General features: G+C 44.5%; 1 protein-coding gene across 2 annotated transcripts; it reads right to left on the bottom strand.

Annotated features, from left to right (window-relative positions):
• Positions 1-4,137: 4,137 nt before the first annotated feature.
• On the bottom strand, positions 4,138-19,220 carry LOC134573375 (zinc finger protein 391-like). 2 transcript variants are annotated; one of them, XM_063433104.1, is made up of 8 exons: positions 19,183-19,220; positions 14,714-14,903; positions 13,405-13,608; positions 13,084-13,207; positions 12,525-12,611; positions 11,032-11,184; positions 10,442-10,543; positions 4,138-5,556 (listed from the first exon to the last, which is right to left on the bottom strand). In XM_063433104.1, exons 2-8 carry the CDS (start codon positions 14,792-14,794, stop codon positions 4,859-4,861), a joined length of 1,449 nt encoding a protein of 482 aa, XP_063289174.1. In that variant the 5' UTR covers positions 14,795-14,903; positions 19,183-19,220; the 3' UTR covers positions 4,138-4,858. The 2 variants fall into 2 exon arrangements, with proteins under 2 accessions (XP_063289174.1, XP_063289173.1); XM_063433103.1 differs by lacking the exon at positions 19,183-19,220 and adding an exon at positions 14,986-15,257.
• Positions 19,221-19,424: the final 204 nt, after the last annotated feature.

Genomic DNA, 19,424 nt, shown 5'->3' with positions numbered 1-19,424 from the left:
CCCTATTCTTCTCTGTGTCAGTGTGTATCAGGGATCCTTAGGATAGGTGTCAATCCATATCTGCCAAGTGACCCTATGTAGGGGGAACAGTCCCTGTTCTGCTCTGTGTCAGTGTGTATCAGGGATCATTAGGATAGGTGTCAATCCATACCTGCCAAGTGACCCTATGTAGAGGGAACAGTCTCTATTCTGCTCTGTGTCAGTGTGTATCAGGGGTTTTGAGGACAGGTGTCAATCCATATCTGCCAAGTGACCCTATGTAGGAGGAACATTCCCTATTCTGCTCTGTGTCAGTGTGTATCAGGGGTTTTGAGGACAGGTGTCAATCCATATCTGCCAAGTGACCCTATGTAGGGGGAACAGTCCCTATTCTGCTCTGTGTCAGTGTGTATCATGGTCTCTGTGTCAGTGTGTATCATGGTCTCTGTGGACAGGGAACAGTCCCTATTCTGCTCTGTGTCAGTGTGTATCAGGGGTTTTGAGGACAGGTGTCAATCCATATCTGCCAAGTGACCCTATGTAGGGGGAACAGTCTCTATTCTGCTCTGTGTCAGTGTGTATCAGGGATCATTAGGATAGGTGTCAATCCATATCTGCCAAGTGACCCTATGTAGGGGGAACAGTCCCTATTCTGCTCTGTGTCAGTGTGTATCAGGGGTTTTGAGGACAGGTGTCAATCCATATCTGCCAAGTGACCCTATGTAGGGGGAACAGTCCCTATTCTGCTCTGTGTCAGTGTGTATCAGGGATTTGACTATCTTTATTCAGATTGAAAAATTACAATTCCAGGAAAAATTTAACAAACATTTACAAGAACATGTTATGCACGTCATAGAAACAACGTAAACCTCTTTAAAGCCACAAACTTAAGACAAAAAATATGTACACACAATGTGTAAGGGTTTGAAAGAATATTCTGAATCCTTACATGTTTACTTTATCGTTTGTTTGATTTTTGTGAACCATATATAAACTACAAGCAGCGTGAAAACTATAAAAACTCAAGTGGCCATGCTGATCAAATTAAATAGTATGCTTTACACAGCGTATAAGGGTGATGTCACAGCACAACGGGAATCTACAGGGGAAGAGGTGAAAGTCATCCTCCTCCTTCCACGACCACGCCATATCTGCCAAGTGACCCTATGTAGGGGGAACAGTCTCTATTCTGCTCTGTGTCAGTGTGTATCATGGTCTCTGAGGACGGGGAACAGTCTCTATTCTGCTCTGTGTCAGTGTGTATCAGGGGCTTTGAGGACAGGTGTCAATCCATATCTGCCAAGTGACCCTATGTAGCTGGAACAGTCCCTATTCTGCTCTGTGTCAGTGTGTATCAGCGATCCTTAGGATAGGTGTCAATCCATATCTGCCAAGTGACCCTATGTAGGGGGAACAGTCTCTATTCTACTCTGTGTCAGTGTGTATCATGGTCTCTGAGGACAGGGAACAGTCTCTATTCTGCTCTTTGTCAGTGTGTATCAGGGGCTTTGAGGACAGGTGTCAATCCATACCTGCCAAGTGACCCTATGTAGGGGGAACAGTCTCTATTCTGCTCTGTGTCAGTGTGTATCAGGGATCCTTAGGATAGGTGTCAATCCATATCTGCCAAGTGACCCTATGTAGGGGGAACAGTCCCTATTCTGCTCTGTGTGAGGAGGAGGAACGGGAAATGAGTAGCTCGGCATCCAACCTTGTGCAAATGGGGTCTTTCATGCTGTCGTGCCTGTTGAGGGACCCTCGTATAAAAAGGCTGAAGGAGAACGACCTGTTCTGGGTGTCCACGCTACTAGACCCCCGGTATAAGCAGACAGTGGCGGAAATGTTACCGAATTACAAGTCGGAAAGGATGCAGCATTTGCAAAATAAATTAAAAAGTATGCTTTACACAGCGTATAAGGGTGATGTCACAGCACAACGGGAATCTAACAGGGGAAGAGGTGAAAGTCATCCTCCTCCTCCTCCCACGACCCCGCCATATCTGCCAAGTGACCCTATGTAGGGGAACAGTCTATTCTGCTCTGTGTCAGTGTGTATCAGGGTCTCTGAGGACAGGTGTCAATCCATATCCATTGTGATTTAGGAATGTTAGGTGATTTATGCCCTTTATGGATTAAAACCAGACTCTGCATCAACTGTGCAATTTTCCATGGGAGTTTTGCCATGGATCCTCCTCCGGCATGCCACAGTCCAGGTGTTAGTCCCCTTGAAACAACTTTTCCATCACTTTTGTGGCCAGAAAGAGTCCCTGTGGGTTTTAAAATTCGCCTGCCCATTGAAGTCAACGTTTCTCGAACGTTTGCGGAAGTTCCCGTTCGCGAACCTAAAAATTCGTGTTCGCGACATCACTACTGGTGAGATTTTAGTGAGAGTTTACAGGAGATATTTTGCTTTGTTCTGTACATCTAGCTCGATACTCATTGTCACTATTTTACTGTTCAACAGCTTATAAACAGTTTTGTGGAACCTTTGTAGCCATTTTAGTGCAGATGAAACACTGAGTTTGATTTAGCATTTCAGAAATAGATAAGCCCAAAATATTACATTTTAATTAATAAATTAACTGAATCCAGCAAATATGCAATTTTTCCTCCAAGATTTGCACGATCCTGTAAATATTAAGCAGAGACCCGTCCACTTGATTTATGGCACCTTGTACCTACATCTGTCAAAATGGAATAAAGTGAGGAAGATTTTGGAACATCTATAGCCCTTACACCCCAGTTCTGTGAAAGCCTGAACTGATTGGATCTGTATTGCCGGTTATATTATAGGCAGACCTTAACTCCCCCGTTCCCCCAGCCATGCACGGATGAGTTTCTGTTGGCTAAACTTACCGGTATTTTAGTTTGCCGTGGGAATTTGGATCCCTCTAATAACTTTTTAAGGATGCTATAGATGGATGGTACCATGAAATCCCACAAACTGGAATAAACTGTGTATATTTTATCATTTCTATGCATGCAATAATGTGGCTTTATTTGTAACTTTTTTTCCCCCTGTCACATCCTTCCTCTTACTTCTACTCTTAGCCAAGTCACAGAATATTTACTATTATCTTTTTGGGTAACTTTACCTCACTTCCTCGTGTTAATTACAATTACTTGTACAGCACTGTGGAATATGTTATAAGTAATATCAGAGAGCATGTCTGCATGCTCTTCATACAGACTGGGAGTCAGAGGTTAAGGGACAGGCAGTATTCAAATCTATGTGTTAAAAATTTTAAAGATTTTAGTGAAGGTTGTAGTTTAACCCCTTAAGGACCAAACTTCTGGAATAAAAGGGAATTCCTTAAGGGGTTAATCTCAGACACTGAGGGACTTCCTTGTTTTCCTAGGTTAATAAAGTACAGTTTGTGCAGCCATCATGATTGACCCGACACTGCTGATAACATGGTCCATCGTCATGATTGACCTGACACTGCTGATAACATGGTCCATCGTCATGATTGACCTGACACTGCTGATAACATGGTCCATCGTCATGATTGACCTGACACTGCTGATAACATGGTCCATCGTCATGATTGACCTGACACTGCTGATAACATGGTCCATCGTCATGATTGACCTGACACTGCTGATAACATGGTCCATCGTCATGATTGACCTGACACTGCTGATAACATGGTCCATCGTCATGATTGACCTGACACTGCTGATAACATGGTCCATCGTCATGATTGACCTGACACTGCTGATAACATGGTCCATCGTCACGATTGACCTGACACTGCTGATAACATGGTCCATCGTCACGATTGACCTGACACTGCTGATAACATGGTCCATCGTCATGATTGACCTGACACTGCTGATAACATGGTCCATCGTCATGATTGACCTGACACTGCTGATAACATGGTCCATCGTCATGATTGACCTGACACTGCTGATAACATGGTCCATCGTCATGATTGACCTGACACTGCTGATAACATGGTCCATCGTCATGATTGACCTGACACTGCTGATAACATGGTCCATCGTCATGATTGACCTGACACTGCTGATAACATGGTCCATCGTCATGATTGACCTGTAGGACCGCATTTGGCTAAAAGACACAAATGGTCTAATGACACAAACCAGCAACTATGAGGATTTTTTGTTGACATATTACAGACACACAGAGTAATGCCATGAATATTTCTTTATTCATTGTAAACATTATTGGTTTAGTTCCAGTTGGGAGCCATAAATACATTATGAACAGAGTTTCTCTGCTTAATCTCCTGTCAGTGTTACCTGTCCATGTTCTCTGTGACAAGTCTAGGTTACATTATCTGATGTGCTACACTAGCCCACCCTTGGAGCCTTTCTTCATTTTTATCCCAATTCTAAACAAACAACCCCCTCACTACTTGTCTAAATGATCCAAACCATGAAGAAAATGGGTACCTAAATAGCTTGTATTTTCCTACTTGAAAAATGCTAAGGACAAGCCCGTTTATGGTGTGACATTTCCAAACATGGTATCTCTTCTCAAACCTCTGCCACATATTTACTTTAATGTATGATGCTTGTCCTTGTACTGGGTTCTGTCAGCATCTCTACTTCAAGTTTGATCAAGATGTAACAAAATATATAAAAAGAAAAAAAAATGGCATAAGCATAACGGAGCTAGACCTGGTCTAGGATCCTGCCATCTATTGGTCATTGACCCAGCCAGGACGAGATGCCAGACATAGGCTGGAGACCCTGCCATATAAAGCATACTAAGGCAAGTATGTGGGGAAAGAGGACGATCTGTTTCAGTTATATACAAGTGCAGAAAACGGTCAGAGACTGATCTGTGTATATCCCAAATGGTCATCTTCCAACGATCCATATACAGAAGTTTTTCCACCATGTTCCTGCTAAGAACCTAAAAGTTCTTTAACATGGACCCGTTTGTGTTTGATGAGAGAAGAGTTATCGGTGAAAGACTTGCCGCACTGAACACAGGAATATGGCTTCTCTCCGGTATGAGTCCTTTGGTGTCTCACCATGCTAGCTTTACAAATAAACCCCCTCCCACAATGCTTGCATGCATAAGGCTTCTCCCCTGAGTGCAAACGTTGGTGGACAACCAGGTTGGCGTACTGACAGTAGCTTTTACCACATTCTCTACAAACATGTGGCTTCTCTTCTGCGTGGATTCCGGAATGCTTGATCAGACTGGAGTTACGTGTGAAGCCCTTGCCACATTCCGGACATGTAAATGGCTTTTCTCCAGTGTGTACCACTCTGTGTAGAACTAGGTGGGAATTGTTCGTGAATTTACGCCCACATTCCAAGCAGGTGTACGGCCTTTCTCCAGTATGGATCCGCTGGTGGTCTGCAACGTGGGACTTTCGTGCAAACATCTTCCCACATACACCACAAGGAAAGGGTTTCTCTCCCGTGTGGACTTTAAAGTGTCTTGCAAGGTGAGAGTTGTTGGTAAATCTCTTGCCGCACACTTCACACGGAAGCATCTTCTCGCTTGAATGTGGTTTTTGACGTTTTCTTTTGGCAAGAGACTTTTCACGTTTTTCATTCCTTTGACTTTGATTCATGTCAGAGTCCATATAGTCTAGAAGAAGAATAAAAAAATATATATATGAGAAATAATTTTAAAAAATAATTCAGCTTTAAAAAAAAAAAAAAAAAAAAAAAAATGCCAATCATAAAAGCATGATATGTGCCGCTGACAACCCGAAATTGACTCATTAAGCATTACACAAAGCAGAGAGTGCACTCAACAAGTCGTCGTGTTCTGTTGTGCCCAGGAGGTGCTACACAGCCACTTATTCTATAGGTTTGTAGTTTTACTGCCTCGTTGTGATATAATAAAATAACTTCATCGAGAACAAAATGTAATCCCATTAAAATGTTTGCCATTATTAGTGCACTTCACGAATATCACTCTATGTCCGATAATACCAAACAAGGTCTGCCTTTTCTACACATAAGTGATTCAAAAAGACACAAAGTAATAAATTATATAACAATGTTGCAAACCGGGAACAATGTACCAGTGATGTCCGTGTAGAGAGAGTAGTTTCTAATATGGTCACTAGATGGCGCTCTCGTAACACCCAAGTATGGAGCTGAACATCGAAACCTAAGAATTACTTTACGTACAGCTTTCCCATCAGTCATTAATTCACTTCTTAGATATTAGACCCTAGACATCCAACATGTGGTCCGCTGGACCTCTAGGTGCGGCTCGAAAAGAAGGCCCCTTGGGTGGCCCTTGCACTTCTTGCCACGTGATGTCACTATGTCTTCAGGTGCCGTACAAGTACATTTTGTATGTTTGTATGTGTGTGTTTGTATTTGTATCTGTAAGAGTGTCAATCTTTGTATCTGCAGGTTTGTCAGTGTGTGTATATCTGTCTGTGTATCCATGTGTGTCAGTGTGTGCCCCTGTATCTGTTTGAGAGTCATTCTTTGTATCTGCTGGTGTGTCAGTGTGTATCTAGGTGTGCTAGTTTGTGTCTGTATCTGTATGTATATCGGTATGTGTTTGTCTGTATCTGTGTATCTGCATGTGTGTCAGTATGTACACCTGCATGTCTGTACCTGTGTGTGATTTTCTGATGAGTGCGGCCCACATACATATACATTTCTATGGAAGTGGCGCACTGCAAAAAAAGATGGACACCCTGGAATTAGACATATACATCTCTCTATATACATATATATACACACACACACACACACACACACACACACACACACACTGTTGTTATCTTAAAGCGCACTGTCATGCCGAATCCCTTTTTTTAACCCGCCTCCACTACATCCAATTGACCCCCTAGTCACCCCCAAATGCCCCTAAGCCCCCCATATTACCTATTTATTAATCTTTATTTTCTGCCCCGATCTTTATTCAGGGCGCCGCCATCTTTGTTTGGGTAGATGAAGTCCCTGTGCGACACGTCATCTGCCCACACTAGAGATTCCCGCACATGCCCTGTGAAACACTTAGACATGCGAACAGGAATTTAATCTATTCATTCATCAGACAGGCGAATGAATGAATAGAAAAATCAAACAAACTAACACTGAGTATCAGTGTTCGTTCAGTTTATTACAAGGATGGAGCTACTGGCTCGCAGCTCCCTCCTTGTAATATGTAAAGATAGAAGCAGCAGGGAGCAGTGCTCCCCACCCCTTCATAAGCCCCCCAGGTCCCCTCTTACTCTATGGCTGCTCACTAAAAAAAACAAAAAAACAAAACCCTAATATCCGGCCCCCACCCCTGCGTGGCGGATGGGGGCCCTAAATAACAATAAGGGTGGGCGGACCTATTGTCCTCCCCCTCTTCGGCCCCCACCCCTGGTGGGGGCCATAAAGATAATGAGGGGGGGGACGTCTTCCTTTTTCTAAAATCTTCATATTTCAGCCCCAAAAAAGGCCAAATAAAAATCCATTATACCCGTACTGAAAATAAAATAAAAAAAACCCAGACGAAAAAGAAAAAACCCGAGCGCAAAAAAATTAATCCATCTTCACCCATGGAGGGCTCCACGCAGACTGAAATCCATCCAATCACAGTGCTCTGTGTCATTTTACACAGCGTGGGAAAGTTCTTTGGAATTTTCCCACACTGTGTAAAATGACAAAGAGCACTCTGATTGGTTTAAACTCACCAATCAGAGTGAGTAGCGGAGAGCTGATTTCTCACAGCTTAACTCCACCAATATATCCAGAGGATGCAGGAACAAGTAATAAATCCCAGAGAATATCCAGCACAGTCAGCAATAAAATCCAATAGTATCCCATCACCTTTCCCAATCACTGGACGACACACAGTATAAGGAGTAGAACTGATGTTTAATGGCAGGTACTCTGCTTTTATGCAGTGCTCCCCTGCAAGGGAGCCGCCCACAGGCAATCAGGCATTAACCAATAAGATAACTGTTACATCCCACAGATTCCCTCCCCTCTGCTTGGGAGATAATTGTGTTTCTTACTGTATCTACTCAATTATCTCCAAGCTAAAACTTATACATTTTTTTACATTTTTATAACTTTATGATTTTGTATCACACAGGAATAAAACGTATATTTTTATGAACCACACAACTTGGGGAAAAACATTAAAAATTCGTACAAAATCGGTTCAGTGGATCCAGATATATTGAAAAAGTCTCTTTGGACCGACCGCACACCTGTTTGCATGCCCAAAACAGTTCCACAGATTCAGGCTGTGCGGTCGGTCTATTTCTGCCCTGAAAATTGACAAAGTCCCATCCGAAGGCGGCGTTCGAATAGTCGAACGCACTTCGACTTCTGTCGAAGTAGAACGGGGTTAAACTTCTGCGGTGGTCGTTAGTCGAGTGGCAGTCTATTTCCCATGAAAAAGATGACAAAGTCCCATTCGAACGTGTGTTCGAATCTTCGAACGGGACTTAGTCTCCAGCCGCGGTGTCGAAGGGTAGGGGAAGGTACAGGTCAGTGGTGTTCGTTCAGATATGTGGCCGATTTCCGTTCCAGGGATTTGACGGCACACACCACTGACCGCATTCGACTGCATTAAAATGGCCGCCGCCGACACGTGTTCGATTGTCTAGTGGCGGCCACTTCGACTACTTCGGCTGTATCCGAAGTGCCATATCAAGTGTACCCATTCTTTGCACAACACAATTAAAGGGCCAGAAACAGTTTTTGTCTTTAAGTGCAAGGCAAGGCGGATGATGGCAATACAACAAAGGGTAGAGGTTCCCAGGTAACATGGTAAGTGGCTGATGCAACATAGATTGCAGATCACATGCAAAACAGAGGGATCTGTTACAGATGGGACAGCCAAAAAGGGGTTCCGCTACAGAGTGTTCTTAGCCTAATTGCAGGGCGGGGCAAGGCTTTATAAGCCTTCCCCCGCCCTGCGGAGCTCAGTCTGCGCTGAGTCCTCCATGGGTGAAGATTGATTATTTTTTTTGCGCTCTGGTTTAATTTTATGTTCGACGGGTATAATGGATTTTTATTTGGCTTTTTTGGGGCTGAAAAATGAAGATTTTAGAAAAAAGAAGACGTTGAATGGTAAGTTTAATTTTACTTTACCTCACTATTTTTTAGGGTGAGGGGGGTAGGTAGGGGCTTTTTTATTTGGGTGGGTGACAAGGGGCTTGGGGACCCCTAGTCACCTTTGATGGGGGGGGGGGGAGAAGGGAATTTGCCTTAGGGCCCCCACCCGCCGCCCAGGGGTGGGGGCCAGGGGGGGAGCACAGTAGGTGTGACCCCCCCTCATTATCAGTATGGCCCCCACCTGCCGCCAGGGGTAGGGGCCGGAGAGGGGGAGGACAGTAGGTCCCCCCCCCCCTCATTATCATTATGGCCCCCACCCGCTGCCCTGGGGTGGGGACCGGGGGGAGGACAGTAGGACCCCCCCCCTTTATCATTATGGCCCCCACCCACCGCTCAGGGGTGGGGGGGACAATAGGTTTTGGGTTTTTTTGTTTTGTTTTTTTACAGTGAGCAGCCAAAGGCTGCTCACTGTTTCCTAGACATGCCCCTACACGCGGTATAGCGAGTAGGGGCATAATTTACTAATACTAAGTAATCTTTACTTAGGATTAGCAAAGATGGCTGAAAATTCAGGTCTTTCAGCCTTTTAGTAGATAGCTCCCTGATACCGTGGGAATTAGGGAGCTATCTACTAAGTGGCTGCAAGATGCAGCCGCGGCACAAAGAGGATCGGAGTTTCATTCATTCGAATGAAATTCCGACACGAACAAAGTGCCGAATTGCTGCTCTCATTCAGTTAGAACGCAATTCGGCTAAAAATGACAGGAAGCATCGCGGGAACACAGAGGAAAGGGAAGAATTATGGGAAAATTGGTCTGACCAGCGGAAATGAAGCACACTTTGCTCCTCCGCTGGTCAGAGCTGGTCAAGCAGAGGAAACCTCCATAAGGCAAAGAGTCCCTACTTTGCTCTAGTTTTCTTTAAAATCATTAGACAGACAGGAAGAAACGGAGAACAGATCCTGAGAGAGGGGGAGAAGAGGAAGAGATTGAGGAAAGGTAAGTTCAGCATGACAGTGCCGCTTTAATAGATTGTACCCCATCTTAGATTTGCAACACGACAATTCTTGAATCACACTATATAAAAAAAATAAATACACACACACCACACATTTCTAACTATTATCAGCTATATCAGAGTGATCCCTATTACACCAGTAGGATACGGATATGTAACGCTATTCATTTGGCTTTGGTGGATAAGCATCACCCCTCCCCCTTTTGGCAAATCAAACGTTGGAAAGAATAGATCAGGCTCCCCAAGAGAGGGGCGCTTCGTCAACCTTAATCTCCCTGTCTTTTACTGTACCTACACGGTGTTTGAAAAAGAAAAGAAAATGTCTTCCTTTACGGTAATGCATCACCAAACGGTACTTTTACCATCCACGAGAGAGGGAAGGAATGTAGGACAAAGACAGAGAAATGCAGAAGTAAAACATGGATTACCTTGAGATTCTGAACTTTCACCCATCTCCTCTTTAATATTAAACTCCAAATTGGAGTGAAGCTCAGATTGATCTGACAGAGGGAGATATTGGGGAACATCGTCTGTAAAGGAAAATTAAACAAGTGTAAATATTATATGTCAAAAGATTTCAGTCACTTTAGTATTTGTGTGGCAGGTGAGAGCAGATGACAAGACATTACGAGTGATGCATATGGACACAGATAGGATTGTGTTGTTCCTAACAGAGTGGAATGCAGTAGACAAATCAGGAAAAATGAGCTGAGCTTGCTGGGTAAGGGTCTAAGGACAGCATCTGATTAAAGACACAGACTGGGATAAATATAGTGTGAACATAGGACTAGGTAAACGAGTGGCAGATATTATAATCCGATGGAAAGAGACAGCTTCTCATAATCTACGTTCCGTGTTGTCAATATATTAAAAATGTAATTATGCTTAGATCTGTCTGGGTAAAATGGGATGTTAGTCTGTTTCGTAGAGGGGTGCAGCCAGCTGAATAAAAGATTAATTTGAGGGAGTAAATAAAAAGCAATAGGGTGTGGGTGGGGGTAACTTTTCCATCATTTACCTGTTCCAATCTGGTCCATCGGCTCGGGTTTAATATAACATAGAGCACTGTAGTTATAATTCGCCATAGGTTCCGGTTTAGGGAGAGGTACATGGGGTTCTCTATTTGGCTTTTCATTAGCGTAGCTATGAGGAACACACTCTGAAGTGCCATCTGTTAGATAAAGAATAAGAATTCAGTCAGCATGGAGAGAGCAGACAGAGTAAAGTCTTACGAGTTCTCCTGGATTCTGAATGAGTGAGGAAATACCGTGTGAGCAGGACATGACGTCACTGCAGTGGGATTGTTGACACATTATGGGACTGAGCAGTCAAGCAGCATTTAATGTCAATGGAAAGTTATGCATTTTGGAGAGAGGAACTCACAAGCAACTTATTCCCCAATTTAAAAAAAAGCAAAAAAAAGCAAAAAAAAAAAAGCTGGGTTATTTACGAATGTGAGAATTCCAGGTAAATCCAACGAGAATTTCAAACTTAAATCTGGAATAACGGAGATAAAAGCAGAGCGGACTTACAGAATGTTTACAGTTTAACTATTTTGACGTTAAATTTGAATTCACGTTGGGTTCTCACTATAGCGAATACATCTGGACAGAGAAGGACTTGCACAACCGACCAAGCAACAACGTGCAAGGAAAGGCCAATAAGATGTGGTCATACCTATAAAAATGCCATTTATTCGTGGAACAAAATATAAGATTTCAGATGGTATTTGACATGACATACAGGGTCAGAACAAAGAGCTCTGTTTATTAAAGGGAAACTCCAGTTCCAGGAAAACAATCTGTTTTCCTGGCATTGCAGGTTCCCTCTCCCACCCACCCCTCAATGCCTGGTTGCTGAAGGGGTGAAAACCCCTTCAGTAAATCACCAGAGGCAGCAACATGTCCCACGTCGCTGCTTCTTCCTCCATATTACGTCGGCTGGTGGGAGAGACTGAACCCGTCCACCGGCCGGGGAGACCTAATGCGCATCAGTGACGCACGTGTGCATTAGAGCTCCCCATAGGAAAGCATTGAAAATGCTTTCCTATGGGGAATTGAGCGATGCTGGAGGTCCTCACACAGTGCGAGGACGTCCGGCGACGCTCTTTTCTGTGCTATGAAGGAGGAAGTGCCCTCTAGTGGCTGTCTAGTAGACAACCACTAGAGGTGGACTTAACCCTGCAAGGTAATCATTGCAGTTTATGAAAAACTGCAATAATTACACTTGCAGGGTTAGGAGTAGTGGGAGTTGGCACCCAGACCACTCCAATGGGCAAAAGTGGGCTGGGTGCCTGGAGTGTCCCTTTAATAAATTCAAATTGTGTTTCTCGCCTTCTTTGGGATCAACAGCAGCAACAAAGATATGTGAAACGCTGAACTGCTATATACATCTATTCATTTTACGTAGAATAATCAATAATCCCCCAAAACAGAACAGAAACGGCTTCCTACTAAATGGTACCTTGATTATATTATAGGATGAATAATAAACCATCACACGCTGGCCTACCTGCACAGCTATATTCAGGATCGTCTGGCTCCTCTTTTATGTGGTGCAGAATACATTCCGGTTCCACAGCTTGGTGGAGAGGCAGCTCTGGGGGCGAGCAGGAAGAAATGCTTGAGTTTAACGGATCTGGTTATTCGCGGTTTTCAAGTCACATTGATCTCAATGTTAATAACCTGACCAGTATGGCTCCACAATCCCTGCACCCTCAGCACTATGGAAGCAGGAGAGGTGCACTCAGACCCTCCCCCCCACCACCACCTACAGTGCTCATGAGGGGGCAATCCCCACACCAATATGGAAGCAGGAGAATTGCACTCTGCCCACCTTGAGCACTATGGGGGGGGGGGGGGTCTATCCCCAAACCACTATGCAAGCAGGAGAGGTGCACTCAGACACACCCACAGCACAAATGTAACAGATAAAAGAAGATTGCAGCAATCCCGGTGCATAGACCAAATGATGCGGGGAGAGTTTGTCCGTTTAATTTCCAGCCCTATATATTTTTCTAGGGAATGTGACAGCACTGAATTATGCTACAAGTAAAAGGAAATGGCTTCACCTGGTGAGTTCAGGGTCCGGTCCTCCTGTTCTGTGATAGGAGAGTACTCGTCATTATGTAGTTCAAGGTAGTCCCACTCCTCCAGAGAGAAATACACAGCGACATCATCACATCTCAAGGGAACCTGAAACAAAACTAAAATCTCACTCAGTGGCTCCCTGCCAATCGGACGGCTAGTCCTGGTTATAGCCACAGTAAGTCAAACAAAACATCTCTCAAACCGGCATTAATTAATTACCCCCAAGTTTGATCAAATAGAATATCTCAATCCTTCCATTGCTCTTCGGATCAGTAATGATCATATGGATCAAAGTCTCTCACCTCTTTGGTCAACAGCTGAACAATCTTGTTGGCAAGTTCAAGGATCTTCATGGCTACCAGGCTCTTATTCCCAGCTTCTGGGGACTGGCCTATGGGTATCAAATGTTCCATTGATTGATCTTGTGACTTGCGAGGGGATTCTCCCGTGGCAGTACCATTGCTGCACAGGGTATCTTCGGCCTGCCTTTTAACAAGAATATAATCCTATGGATCAAGCAAAAAGAGAAACTAACAGGAGGAGGAATGTAAAACAAAAAACACAAATTCACAGCTAAAATGGTTAGAAGATCTAGTGAAAATGGTTACATTTGGAGACAATTTTAGGCAATTTGTAGTTTCAGAGAAGAGGTTTTATACAGGATTTACATAGTAAGCGTGTACAATAAGATGAGAACATTTTTAAAAAAAATCAGCATGTTGTGTTTCCACCAGTTAAGCAGTGCTGGGTGTAACAGGTAGAAATCCTGACAGCCAGGTAGGTTCTCTGTCAGAACACTCAGATTACCCCAAACATCAGAACCACTAGAGCCCGCTGTACCCTGACCTGGTTCCCTGGTAATGGGGAAAACTGTTTAGCCTCCCTGGTGGTCTAGAGACGTGCAGGAGTCATAGCCATTCATTGGCTGAGAGTGTCAGCTGACCGCACTCGGAGAATATCTGACATTCTGTGCAATAAAAGTTATACAGAATTGACATGACATTAGCCAGAACTCTCTGGCAGTGAAGGGGTTAAAATCAATATATGTGCAGTGTTTGATATCGACCACTGAAGTGGTCATGGTGCTTTGAGTATTCTCTAAACTGAGAATTCAATGGCAATTTCACATTTAAGATGAAAACAACCAAACTGGAAGAATTGTCCAAGTCCGCTAGGCTTTCCGCTCAGCTACTCTGGCCTTACAATGTAAATTTCACTTTGAATTCTCATGTTGGTGAATAACCCTTTGCAGAGATGTGTGCTCTGGAAGTAGGACTGGTAAGTCCTGTTTATTCTATTGTGTTAAATCCAACCAAAAAAGAGAATATTCCACATCCAGGACAGGCGAGACTGCCCACCACTCCTCCAACGGATTCAATGCGGTTAGATACACTTTCCAAATGGTTTACCTACACCCTAGATGTTAATGATGACTTCTGTAGATAAATCATTGGAAAAGCTTATTAAATCACAGACTAAAACCAGCGTTGAATCCTGCGACGGCTGGAGGAGCATCTAAAATCCTTTCATGGGCTTTCACTTCGAGAACATTCTTCATACAGACGAAGAACGCTCCTTTCATTCACACCGTGTTCTGAAAGCACAGCTCACCTCTCCAGATAACAGGCAAATCATTTCTAGAGCGTGATTTAAGATCGTGTCGGAAGTCAGATCCTTTTCCAAGACCACCATTGTTCGTGTTAATTACAAGCTCCACGAATAGGCTTTGGTTTCTGGGCAACTTTGATGTGACCTCTGCAGTCAGCGGTAAGGCCTGCAATGTCTTCACAGCAATACCATTCTAATAACGGGCAGAAACAGTCAATTAAAGCAAATCAACACACAAACAGATATTTTATTGATAAAACGAATACACTAGTCACCTTTTTATATACTAAACTAGAAAATACTTAGAACTGCTGTAGTGGTTATGGTGCCAGGAGTTTGCGGCTGCTGTCCCATAGTCAGCTGTCTCTGCAAACTCGTTCCGCTGATTCTCTAAAGGCAGCCAATGAGTGCCGTCCTGGAACAGACTGTATGCAGCGGAGGTGACACGGGCGCCCAGTGGACACCAGGTAAGATGTCAAACAGTGCTGAAACCACTTGACACCTTACCATGGGTGGCGTCAATGCAGGCAACATAACCACTACAGTTGGCTGTGGTGGTTATGGTGCTTTTTACCATAGTGATAAACTCTCTAACTGCAGTCATCAAGCTCCAGGGCCACTATTTAAGGAGGTCTGCGGGTGTTAAAGTACTGTAATATCCGCCTACTGGTTCTGCCTTTTCTGAGAAGTGATTGGTCCTTTGGCGTACGCTAAGGAAAAGTATAGGATTATTTTTAATGCACTGTATATATGTGGGAGTAAGATTTATGGGGTAGTAGTGCAGTGTGAGATATGGAGTAGCAGTGTTAGTTACACAGTAGCAGTGTAGTATGTGAGTGTGTGAGATTTATGGGGTAGTAGTGCAGTGTGTGAGATATGGAGTAGTAGTATGTGGGTGTGTGAGATTTATGGGGTAGTAGTGCAGTGTGTGAGATATGGAGTAGCAGTGTAGTATGTGGGTGTGTGAGATTTATGGGGTAGTAGTGCAGTGTGTGAGATATGGAGTAGCAGTGTGTTAGTAACACAGTAGCAGTGTAGTATGTGAGTGTGTGAGATTTATGGGGTAGTAGTGCAGTGTGAGATATGGAGTAGCAGTGTGTTAGTAACACAGTAGCAGTGTAGTATGTGAGTGTGTGAGATTTATGGTGTAGTAGTGCAGTGTGAGATATGGAGTAGCAGTGTGTTAGTAACACAGTAGCAGTGTAGTATGTGAGTGTGTAAGATTTATGGGTTAGTAGCGCAGTGTGAGATATGGAGTAGCAGTGTGAGATATGGAGTAGCAGTGTGAGATATGGAGTAGCAGTGTGAGATATGGAGTAGCAGTGTGTTCGTAACACAGTAGCAGTGTAGTATGGGAGTGTGTGAGATATGGAGTAGTAGTGCAGTGTGTGAGATTTATGGGTTAGTAGTGCAGTGTGAGATATGGAGTAGTAGTGTGTTAGTAACACAGTAGCAGTGTAGTATGTAAGTGTGAGCAAGATTTATGGGGTAGTAGCGCAGTGTGTTACGGAGTAGCGGTTGCTACAGAGTTGCTTTGTATAGAGGGTGTTAATGTTTGTGTGTAATGTTTTCTATGGGGGAGTGGTGTGCAGTGTGTGTGTAAAGGTGTAAGTGTTGCAGTGGATCGTAGCGAGTGTCATGGGTTAGCTGTATGTTATGGGGAAGTAGTGTATGTGTTATGGAGCACAATGTGTAGTATTTACTGTGGGCTAGCAGGATACTCTGCACTGTGTATTATGGGCACTGTCAGGATACTCTGCACTGTGTATTATGGGCTCTGTCAGGATACTCTGCACTGTGTATTATGGGCTCTGTCAGGATACTCTGCACTGTGTATTATGGGCTCTGTCAGGATACTCTGCACTGTGTATTATGGGCTCTGTCAGGATACTCTGCACTGTGTATTATGGGCTGTGTCAGGATACTCTGCACTGTGTATTATGGGCTCTGTCAGGATACTCTGCACTGTGTATTATGGGCTCTGTCAGGATACTCTGCACTGTGTATTATGGGCTCTGTCAGGATACTCTGCACTGTGTATTATGGGCTCTGTCAGGATACTCTGCACTGTGTATTATGGGCTCTGTCAGGATACTCTGCACTGTGTATTATGGGCTCTGTCAGGATACTCTGCACTGTGTATTATGGGCTCTGTCAGGATACTCTGCACTGTGTATTATGGGCTCTGTCAGGATACTCTGCACTGTGTATTATGGGCACTGTCAGGATACTCTGCACTGTTTTATGTTATGTACTAGCAGTAAGTTATTATAAGATCTAGAAATATATTTTGTATTATGAAGAGCAAAAAACGGGTCGCAAGAGTATTCTGAGAACGGACAGCAGATGAAATAGCCTGCCCTTCGGTGGGTCCCCGCTCAGAACTCAAGCTGGTTTTAGCTCATCTTGTGCCATTACAGAGAGAACATATCTGAAGCAGATCAGTCTGGTCCCACCCATACGGGCAGTCCAGATCCGAAATGCCAGCAAGTTCTCTCTGCACGAGAGACACAGCAACCCCAGACAATCGTTTCAGCCTTGTTAGGCATCATCAGTGAGACATAGCAGATATCTCTCTAGGCACCGTGAGCTTGAGTTCTGATCGGGGACCCACCGAAGGGCAGGCTATTACAGCTTCTGTCCATTCTCAGAATACTCTTGCGACCCATATTTTGTATTATGATACTATGGGATGACAAGATCTTACGATGAGATCTGACACTATACTTTGCACTGGGTATTAAGGGATTTGACTATACTCTGAATTGGGATGTGGCTGGCACTCTGGGTATGGGGTTATTATGGGATGGCACTCTGGGTATGGGGTTATTATGGGATGGCACTCTGGGTATGGGGTTATTATGGGATGGCACTCTGGGTATGGGGTTATTATGGGATGGCACTCTGGGTATGGGGTTATTATGGGATGGCACTCTGGGTATGGGGTTATTATGGGATGGCACTCTGGGTATGGGGTTATTATGGGATGGCACTCTGGGTATGGGGTTATTATGGGATGGCACTCTGGGTATGGGGTTATTATGGGATGGCACTCTGGGTATGGGGTTATTATGGGATGGCACTCTGGGTATGGGGTTATTATGGGATGGCACTCTGGGTATGGGGTTATTATGGGATGGCACTCTGGGTATGGGGTTATTATGGGATGGCACTCTGGGTATGGGGTTATTATGGGATGGCACTCTGGGTATGGGGTTATTATGGGATGGCACTCTGGGTATGGGGTTATTATGGGATGGCACTCTGGGTATGGGGTTATTATGGGATGGCACTCTGGGTATGGGGTTATTATGGGATGGCACTCTGGGTATGGGGTTATTATGGGATGGCACTCTGGGTATGGGGTTATTATGGGATGGCACTCTGGGTATGGGGTTATTATGGGATGTCACTCTGGGTATGGGGTTATTATGGGATGTCACTCTGGGTATGGGGTTATTATGGGATGTCACTCTGGGTATGGGGTTATTATGGGATGTCACTCTGGGTATGGGGTTATTATGGGATGTCACTCTGGGTATGGGGTTATTATGGGATGTCACTCTGGGTATGGGGTTATTATGGGATGTCACTCTGGGTATGGGGTTATTATGGGATGTCACTCTGGGTATGGGGTTATTATGGGATGTCACTCTGGGTATGGGGTTATTATGGGATGTCACTCTGGGTATGGGGTTATTATGGGATGTCACTCTGGGTATGGGGTTATTATGGGATGTCACTCTGGGTATGGGGTTATTATGGGATGTCACTCTGGGTATGGGGTTATTATGGGATGGCACTCTGGGTATGGGGTTATTATGGGATGGCACTCTGGGTATGGGGTTATTATGGGATGGCACTCTGGGTATGGGGTTATTATGGGATGGCACTCTGGGGATGGGGTTATTATGGGATGTCACTCTGAGGATGGGGTTATTATGGGATGTCACTCTGGGTATGGGGTTATTATGGGATGTCACTCTGGGTATGGGGTTATTATGGGATGGCACTCTGGGTATGGGGTTATTATGGGATGGCACTCTGGGTATGGGGTTATTATGGGATGGCACTCTGGGTATGGGGTTATTATGGGATGGCACTCTGGGTATGGGGTTATTATGGGATGGCACTCTGGGTATGGGGTTATTATGGGATGGCACTCTGGGTATGGGGTTATTATGGGATGGCACTCTGGGTATGGGGTTATTATGGGATGGCACTCTGGGTATGGGGTTATTATGGGATGGCACTCTGGGTATGGGGTTATTATGGGATGGCACTCTGGGTATGGGGTTATTATGGGATGGCACTCTGGGTATGGGGTTATTATGGGATGGCACTCTGGGTATGGGGTTATTATGGGATGGCACTCTGGGTATTATATTATAACCCGGTTATTATAGTGTGAGTGGGGCCCTGGATTCCTAAAACGTGGATTTTGGGGCCAAACAAAGCCATTGAGCTCCTACCTGCTCCAGCCATGTGTGGGGGCGGGGAGAGCGAAGCTCAGCTCCTATTGGTTTAAACAGAGCGTCTCCCCGCAGTGCATGCCGGGATATGCAGTCTATCTACTGTACTTCCTTACCGGCAACATTCCATTCCGAACTACAACTCCCAGAATCCCTGGGTGCAGCGGCAGGACGCTAACCTGGACACTCCGCTCTCACTGGCCGGTCTCCTGAGCAGAAACGAACTGCACGACGGGATTGGT

Source organism: Pelobates fuscus, chromosome 9 (assembly GCF_036172605.1).
Source record: "Pelobates fuscus isolate aPelFus1 chromosome 9, aPelFus1.pri, whole genome shotgun sequence".
NCBI lineage: Eukaryota > Metazoa > Chordata > Amphibia > Anura > Pelobatidae > Pelobates > Pelobates fuscus.
Note: the sequence above shows the minus strand (reverse complement) of the source record. Positions and strands in the feature narration are given on the sequence as shown.

What these genes read in the sequence shown, in the direction of transcription:
- LOC134573375 (XM_063433104.1), bottom strand. Translation starts at nt 14,794, where the DNA reads ATGGTGGTCTTGGAAAAGGATCTGACTTCCGACACGATCTTAAATCAC. An exon ending in TTCAGCTGTTGACCAAAGAG is followed by an intron (nt 13,208 to 13,404) that starts GTGAGAGACTTT and finishes GTTTTGTTTCAG; the next exon opens with GTTCCCTTGAGATGTGATGA. An exon ending in GATGGACCAGATTGGAACAG is followed by an intron (nt 10,544 to 11,031) that starts GTAAATGATGGA and finishes TTTCCTTTACAG; the next exon opens with ACGATGTTCCCCAATATCTC.